We start from the raw sequence: 9,073 nt of genomic DNA, 5'->3' as shown, positions 1-9,073 counted from the left end.
GGAAAGCAGATACCGTGAACAGACTTTCTGCTATACTACCACACAACAGATTTTCCCAGGCATTTGGTACATAACTGGACAAGAATTTTATCAATTTAGCATTCCTCTAATTTGCAGTATTTCCAAATTTTACTTTAACCTATTAAAACTGAGCTGTATTTTATTCTCCTGGGTGGCATCTGGCATTTTTTCAAGAAAAATAATTTAATATTTAAGACAACTTTAATGTTCAAAATGAAGGCTACTACAAAGCGAGTACACTATTCAGTTTGTAAGAATCTAAGCTGTTTCTACAAAATCACATTAAAACCATAGATTGAGCATTGCCTCTTTGAAAAATACTAAAGTGCATTTAAGATCATATGAGACTTTCCAACAAGTAAAACCACTCTTGCATTCAAGATTCCTACTTAGCCACCGCAACTCCACAGCTTAAAAAAAAATTAAAAATTAAAAATAATAATAACCCCACAATAAAATTCCATCTTCCAACAAGGAACTTGAAGAAAAGTTTTAGTCAGGTGCTAGTAATGATGCTTAATGGTTCTACCTCTTCAAGCAGATTCTGTCAAAGTAACCAGCATTTCAGTGCTTGCTGATGTGGGCATTTATAAAAAGGAATCACCAGTTTTATATAATGGCATGGACTCCATCCTAACCTATGTGACAAGTTCAGGAACAGGCTATATTAAGGGATTTCAAAAGTCCTAAAAAACCACTTGTTTTCAGAGAAGCAGCTCAAGCAAGGATAAAGCACTTTTTAATTAGTAAATTTATGAACTTTCCAGTATTGTGATTTTTAAGAAAAACAATTTAATGTGATGTGCATGCTTTTCTACAACTCAGACACAATGAGTTTCCTTCAAAGTCACTTCACATACAGGGTTTAGCTTGCTGCTAGAAGAAAGCAGCACTTTCAATATAGAAGAAACCTGGTATGTTACAGAAGTGAGTGATACTCATAAGCATTTATTTTCATCACTTTCTTGCAATACAGGCTGAAATCAAGCACTCTGCATGCTGACAGAAGGCAAGCTGCTTTATGCAAGAAAAACTAAGAAAAAAGACACTTTACCTGTGTGAAAAAAAAATAAGACATCTTAATCAAAGAATTCAAGCAGGCCTCAATACTTGCCTGTTATAAAACCAATGCCAAAATGAAAAGGATGGAGTGCAGGCAAAAGTTCCCCTCTACTTTTCACAATAAAGTGATGGCCATGGGTTGTTTTTTTATAAATATTTGACAAAATGAAATTGCATAAGGGAGGGAAAATATTTCAGTGGAAAAGTTGGGTGTTTTTTTATTTCATAGTTTGCAATGACTTTTTAATGCCACTAGAACACTCTCTCTCAAGAAAACAAAAGATAAATAGAAGCTAGGGAGGATAAGACGCTGGGGAGGATACTGTCTGAAATTTATTGTGCTTAGAAATATGACCACAAAATACTTCATTACTGTTTTTTGGAATTCGCTTGGAAGTCTCAGGAACAAACTTTGTTACATCTTTGCTCTCTACCATTCCCTGTTGCTGTGACCTCCCTCAAAAGTAGCACTAACGATAATCAAAAGAATGCAACAGTGTTGTGTTCCTCACCCTACAAGCCCTTTTTGGGAAGCTAGCTCATCCCATGTAGTGGTGGTAAACAGACTTCAAACTGCTGTCCAAGAATGAGAATACCTGCCATAAATCAGGAAGAGACATTAAAAAGTTGCATAAACTTCACATGTGGCCTTAGCCACCACTCTCCTCCAGCTGGGAAGACACTCTGAATCAGCCCTCCCTTAATAATGCTGCTGTTCATGTAGCTGAGAAAAAAAAACCAATTGACTCAAGCAGATTAACCTTGCATGTCTTGTCTTCTGTTGTGAAAGAAGGTCTTTAACCTCAGAAGTAATAATTTAATATTCTAAATTCATCATGCACAGGAAGACAACAGCAGCTTTGTTACAACACCGACATTTCTAAGTTTTTCTAGTTCCCATCACCCACACCCTGCAACGCCTGCTTCACCTGTATCATTTTTTCCTCACTGTCAGGCCCCCTTTACAAAAATATTCTCTGCACAACACAGTTTGCTCACTACATTGTTTGGTATAACATTTATCTTGTTCTCTACAGGCAGTAATGCCACACATTTATAAAGATGTGCAGTCATCTGATTAGAATAGCGCATTCTAAAAAGTCTGGACAGGGGCACAAAAGCTGACTACAAGCATTTTTCCCAACAACATGAAGCATTAAGTCTAAGGAGTATTGAAAGAGGAGACAGTTACCAGGTTCAAGTCATTTTAGCTTACATGAAAAGCTCCAATGAACCTGCTCATTTAGCTCTTTTCTTCAGTGTGAACAGCAGCAGCGCTACTCTTTTTCACCTCATTTTATCACATAAAGCATTTTTATAAAAAGTAAAATTGTTAAATTTAAGTGTATTTACCTGATTAAAACCAGAAGAATATAAACTTTAAACAAAAAGGAAGTATAGTTTACTAGGGGAACAATCTTCCAGATACGAGTAGATCAGATACAACCCAACTTCAGAAGCTAACTAGAATCAAATGCTCCTAAGTTATATGGGAAAGTACCGTAATAGTAGTATTATAACATCAATGTCTTTTACTATTAAGAATAGTAGATGTTTACACACACAGTATCTTGCTCCATATATTTAACTGTTGCCAACAACAACCCCTGAATTTAATAAGACAGTTCAACAGCTATCACAGAAGCATGGAGAATAGAAACACAATACTTCACGTCAACTTGAGCTGCATCAGTTTTTGAACAGAAAGCCAATAAAGGAAAAGAGCCTGAAGTAGTTCACCTTGCATTGCAAAAAGTAGTTCACCTGTTCCCAAATTAATTTGATTGAATTTGTTGGAAAGACAAAGAATTTAGATATTATTTTTCTAAAAACAGCAATAAAAAGTCATTTTATCTGCTTAACACATTTCAAGCACACCTTCAAAGATTTGACTTGGTAGGTCAGAGAGTCTACACTTAACACTGAACATCTAAATGTCATTTTGCATTTTAGTTCGAAAGAAAAAGACAAGAAGCTACCTTTTCACTCCCCCCTTAGTGGTCCAAAGGGAACTCTCCCCCCAAAAAAACACACTACGCTACTTGCTCACTACTGTGGAATATTCCTTACACTTAAGATCAGAAATGCACTGCAGCCCTGATCTGCAGAAGTCTTTCCTAGCCCTATCTTAATTTTCTTTTAATAAGAGAATGTCATCACACATTCATCCTTAAGAACAGCGCTGTTCACAAGAGACTAGGATAAGGTCAAATTCATTTTCAATTGTCATCAGAACCAGGATATGAATTAAGCCTCCAAAAGGTATGAGTAATACACACAGCCCTCTTGAAGGTTTCTTTTCCTCCCTCCCAGCTACAAGCATGGATTTATAAAAAGAGAAGCCTCTACAGGCACAACAGGTTGGACATAATGAAGCACTGTTTCTATAGTCCTCTAGGTACCAACTTCAAAGGATGCTTTGCTAGTAGCAATGATTGGAGAACACTTCTCCAGAGACCAAAGAAAAAGTAATTCAATTTCAGTTGGTGTGAACTAGTATCTAGGAATGGCTGTTTTATAGATATTCTTTTTAGTTTCATATTACAGAAATGAATCAAGACTACATTAATTCAAGTAAAGTCTTATTACAACAACAAAAAAAAAATAGAACTTCCTTGTGTTACTCACAGTGAACTCCCCAAGCTTTCCTATTAACACAATAAGCAAACAGAGCTATTTTAGTGTTTGTTGTATCTTTCCTCCCTGTTCCATATGCAATGGAAAAGGGGAAAAAAAATCTTATAAAATAAAGAGCTCAGGAACACAGATTGAGAAAACTCCATTTAAAAAAGAAGTAGCAAGTATTACACAATAACTGCTTCATTTGTAAGGCAATCCAGTGTTTCAAGCCTGTGCAGTCTTATTTCTTGCATATTATCACTATCCACCTCGAAAAAGGGAGAAAAAAAATTACAGGAGAAAGGCAAAGAAGATAAGAGACTCATCTAGAGTACAGAAAAGTAGACAAAGGTTTACCCAACCTCATTCCACTAAGGCAAAAGAGTGGAAGATATTCCAGCGAAAGAAGAAATTAATAATGATAAAAAAACCAATTCCACACCCCAACACCTTTCCCTAATATAAGAGAAAAAACAGAGTACTGCTGTAGGAGCTAACAGCCACACTACTACAGTTTTCTGTTGAGGAAGAAAGCAATCTAATACTATCTGGTCTGCATTGTAGATAATCTCTGCACTGCATGTTTAGATCAGACTAACAGTCTTCAGTTAAACTAGTAAGATTTTAAGCAAAACTTAAGCAGTGAAATTACTCCAAATACAGCATGAAGAGACTCTGCATTCTGTATTCATTGTACAGTAAATCAGAGGCTAAATGTTTGGTCGCTAATTCAAACACTTTGGTTTGTTTGGTTTTTTTCCTGCAGGAACCCAAATGAAACATATTCCCTACTTTTACACTACTTTGTACTTACTGCTGGTAGTAGAGACTGCATGTTCTGGTTGGAGTCAGCTATAGTGGCTAGGTAAACCAAGTTTGTATGCAGCATCTGCTGGTATCTATCAAAATAAACAAAAGCAATACAGATCTTAACTCACACATACAGTTAACATCAGGATTTACTTCAATTCTACACATGTAAAGTCACCATGTAGACCAAGATTCAAGAGACTTACAAGAGTACCACTATCAGGAATCCTAAACTTTTTCCCCTCGCACTTACCTATTACCTTCTATGGGCACCTCAGTACAAGAAAGACATCAAGGTGCTGGAGCGGTTGCAGAAGAGAGCTGGTGAAGAACTAGAAGAACTAGGCCGGTGAAAGTCTTAGAGAACAAGACTTACAAAGAGCAGCTGAGGGAACTGGGGCTATTTAGTGCAAAGAAAAGGAGGCTGAGGGGAGACTTTATTGCCCTTTACAGCTACCTGAAAGAACACTGTAGCAATAGGTGTTGGTCTCTTCTTGCAAGTAAATAGTGTTAGGACAAGAGGGAATGGCCTAAAGCTACATCAGGAGAGGTTTAGGCTGGACATTAGGAAAAAAATTCCCTCTGAAAGGGTTGTTGGGTATTGGAACAGGCTCCCCAGAGAGAAGGTTGAGTCACCACCCCTAGATGTGTTTAAAAGTCATATAGATGTGGTGCTTGGGGATATGGTTTAGGGGAGACCATGGTAGAGTGGGGTTAAAGGTTGGACATGATGATCTGAAAGGTCTTTTCCAACCTAAATTATTCTGCGACTGTATGATTCTACCCAATCTTTCCCAGTGTCTCCATCAAATTTGCACCTGTATCTTCTCTACAATTTCTATCTTGCTATGAAAAATCTCAATCTGGGTGATGTTGTTCTCACCAATTTCACTTCCTGACCCAAACTATGTCACCAGGACACATCCACCATGTTTCTGTTTCATATAGCTTCCACCACAAACACTAGGAACAGAAAGCTCCTCCTACTATGTCCCCAGATATCACAGATTTTTGTGAATCATGACCAAGAACAGTGCAAGCATTTCATCAGGATCCAGGGCTTTGGAAGCTTGCTATGGAATTATTTTTCTCCTACAGATCCACATTCCAGAGCCTAAACATTTAACCCAGAGTCACAAAAATTACTTTGAAAGCAGGAACAAATAAATACATAACTACAGGCTTGCAAAGAGCTTAATACAGTAACTGTGCTCCAAAAAAAGCACTCCCTTAAAGCAAAAAGACCTACTATTTATGACATCCCTCCTACTCCCAGACTACCAATCCTCTTAGTAAGGGACTTGAGCCATACTGCAATACCCTGTCTGTCACATGGCTCTCTTTGGCTGATTACAAGGCTGTTGTGATCATGCCATGCCAGAAAATAGTAATGGGAAAATAATATTCGTTAATAATTCACTCCCCTTCCACAGTTCTCTCAGATTACTCTCCAGAGACCCCAACAGATAGCAAGTCTACATGGGATATTCTGGCAAGCCAAACTTTTAAGACAAGCCTGTTTGTTCCTGGGCAAGTGGCAAGGAGGTAGTTTTCAATCATGCCATCAGGAAGAACAAAGTTTCATTCCTACAAGATTTTGATAGGCTTGAGAAGGAAACTGCCTTTTCTTGATGTGTAATTATGATGCAGAGGAAAAAGATCTTGGCTTATACATTCCCCATTTTTATAAGCGTTAACATTATGGCACCAACTTGCAGTAGGCAAGCCACAACATTTCAGTGATGGAAGTCAGTCATATGGCAAATACAACCGTAAGTTTCAAGTGTAGCATCTGCAGCAATACTTTTCTGTTCTTCACAGCACAGCTTTCCCACAAAGTGAGCTAAACAAATCAAGAACAGTGATCTACATAAAAATTCACCCAGTCTGGAGTAGATTTGGATTAATGTCTTACTGAGAGCATTCAGACGTCTTTCCTTTGTTCTGATAGTCCATTATACACTGAATAAGATGGTTATTTTCATCCAACATCTGAAACGATAAAGAAGAAGTTTGGAGTAAGTTTCATTTCTTTGTGGAAAGAAACTGAAGTTTGAGTCTTGCACCTCTTCTCAGAGTTTTTAAAAATAACAAAAAAAAAAGTAGTATTCCAGAAAGTTCTATTTTAGCCAATTACTTAGAAAATGCTCTTTTGCTTCCATTTTTCTCCTTCTATTAGTTTTGCAGCTTTCAGTTTAAGGATTTCACACCACTACTATAGCTACATTTGTGAAGTTTTCTAGTCAAATACCTATGCTTCTTCTGCATTAAATTCTTACAAAGTTTTCAAAGTTTTGCATTTCTTTGGTTGATCTCTACCATGAAATTTACTTAAATTAATGCCTCAAGTTTCCCTTCTCCTTCTAAAGCCTGCAACTGTTTATAGATTTAATAATAAACAGCATTTAAATTGTTAGTGATAGAAACTGAGCTTACCAGACAGGCTTGTTTCAAGGAAACATACTGGAAAGCTAGGTCATTTACATGAAGAATCCCTAATTAAGCTGCATTTTATAAATATTCAGCCTAATGGACAAAAAAGATGTATCATACCTCCTAAGTGCCCAATAACATGAGCACACATGAATTAACTTTCTGACAAAAACAAAGTAGTCCTAAAGTAATGGGAAATTGCAGATTTCATGGCTTTCTAGAAAAAGCTCATGAATTCAAGGTCTTCCAAGCTCTATAAAAATAAAGCCTGGTTACCTAGAGCTGCACATCCCAACATTCCTGTCTTTTTAACCACTCTCCTGCACACTGATCAGACAAGAGTCAGCAGAGCCACGGCTCATCTGAGCTACCAGCAAAGTTACACAAGTCAACTGAACTAAATGGAAAGTTCGCTGTCAGAAAATTTTTCATTGATTAATTAAAAAACAACAACAACACCAAAAAACCTGACACCTTTTTTCTTTTGACTAGTTCACCTCTACCAGAAAAAGCATGAAGTCAGAAACCTCACACAGTCCATTTGGGACTTATGTCCATGTAAGAATGAGACAACCAGCCAAGTCTTCCTAAATTCAAACCAATAATTCACCAGAACTAACTAGAACTATCACTGAGCTATTTTGCCTGAAACTGCTGGATCTGCAAACACTATTATTAAGCACTGAACACAGGCAGAACTGAAGTATTTTGAATTACTGTCTGAGCCTCAGAAAATAGGCAGAACTGTAGTTGCACACTCTGAAGACGATCACAAACACACTGCTACACAGATACGTTTCATGTGTGCTTACCATCAAGTTTTGTAAGAAACACAGTGGCCACTTTCACCAGAAAAAAATAGGGGAAAAAGAAGCTAATACCTTTCATAGAGCACTTGCAAAGGAAGCCCTCAATCAGGGCTCTCAGAGTGTCTCCCACCTTCCAGAGAAAGGAGCAGACTGCAGACAGGTAGACTTTCAGACTGCCAGTTAGATGGCTGCATTCATCACTGTGCCATGTAAGCTAAACCTTGGGGTGGGGGGACCATGCAGTGAGAAAGGAATGCAAGGGCCAAGGGGAAAACAAACAAGAAAGACAACTGTATCCTGGATAGGGCTTGCAGGCACTGCTGTACAATTTTGACTGAACAGCTGCCGATAGAAAATGAAAATAGTTCTTTGAAAGAGTTATAACCACCTATCATCAAAAGAAAATTTAAGTTTCCAGTTGGATAAAGACACCTCCAGGGCTTCTGCCAGCTTATGCACAGTACAGATTCTTCAGCTTTAACTATACTAGGGTTTTGCCAGTACACCACTACCAAACTAATGTTTTGACTACAGCACAAGATAAACTTGTCTGCATTCACCATACACACCCCAGCGACCTGAAGTCTCTACTGACTACCTTTAGACAGCTTTCCACCATTTCTCAAGCATTCATTTCTGCTACTTAACCCCAAAGGTCTCCATTGTAACTATGGGGTTTTCTCTGAGGTCTCGATTCCTACAACGTCTAACTTGCTGAGGCTCATATTTTCTACTAAATCAGACGTTACTTATATCTACCCAAAAGGCTCCTACACCAGGAGCCGGTACTAAACTGAAATCTGTGATTAATGGCTATTTGTAACAGTACGAGCCTTCCGCGAAGCTACTAAATACCACGAAGGAACCAGTGAACTTGAACATGCCCCTTGGCTTCTGCCGACACAAGGCATCGTGAATTATTACAAATCCCATACGTGCTTTTCTGTGCTGCAGCGAGTTAACTTTCTCCCTCCCACAAAAGCTTCAGTGGAGACGTCCGGAATCGCGGTAACTGGCTACACCCACCATGTTCCTCTTCGGTAACACCTGGAAGTTTACGGGGGGAAGCCTCACTGCTAGTCGGGCCCAGCTCGGTACCTGCCGCCGCCGCTAACCCCGCGGAGGCAGAGCCCAAAGTTAAGCGGGGCTTAGTGAGAACCCGACTGAGCCCCGACCCGCAGGAAGGAGTCACTCGACTCCTCCGTTCTCCCACCGCGCCAGGCCGAGCCCTGCCGGGTTAATTCACGCCCTGAGGGACGCCCGGGACAGGCCCCAGGGGGGCTGGGGGCCACGAGCGCCCGCCCCCGCCCCCGGGACCC

At 39.1% G+C, this 9,073-nt stretch overlaps 1 protein-coding gene across 1 annotated transcript in view; it reads right to left on the bottom strand.

Moving 5' to 3' along the window:
• SS18 (synovial sarcoma translocation, chromosome 18) overlaps nt 1-6,504 on the bottom strand; it is a 36,124-nt gene extending 29,620 nt beyond the window's left edge. Inside the window, exons 1-2 of the mRNA XM_010006835.1 lie at nt 6,428-6,504; nt 4,517-4,601 (exon numbers count right to left, since the gene is read on the bottom strand). Of these exons, the coding sequence (XP_010005137.1) occupies nt 4,517-4,601; nt 6,428-6,504 (162 nt within the window). The remainder of the gene's footprint in view (nt 1-4,516; nt 4,602-6,427) is intronic.
• Nucleotides 6,505-9,073: the final 2,569 nt, after the last annotated feature.

Source organism: Chaetura pelagica, unplaced genomic scaffold, assembly GCF_000747805.2.
Source record: "Chaetura pelagica isolate M959 unplaced genomic scaffold, ChaPel_1.0 scaffold109, whole genome shotgun sequence".
NCBI classification, from domain to species: domain Eukaryota; kingdom Metazoa; phylum Chordata; class Aves; order Apodiformes; family Apodidae; genus Chaetura; species Chaetura pelagica.
The sequence above is the reverse complement of the archived record's forward strand: the minus strand, read 5'-3'. Positions and strand labels throughout refer to the sequence as shown.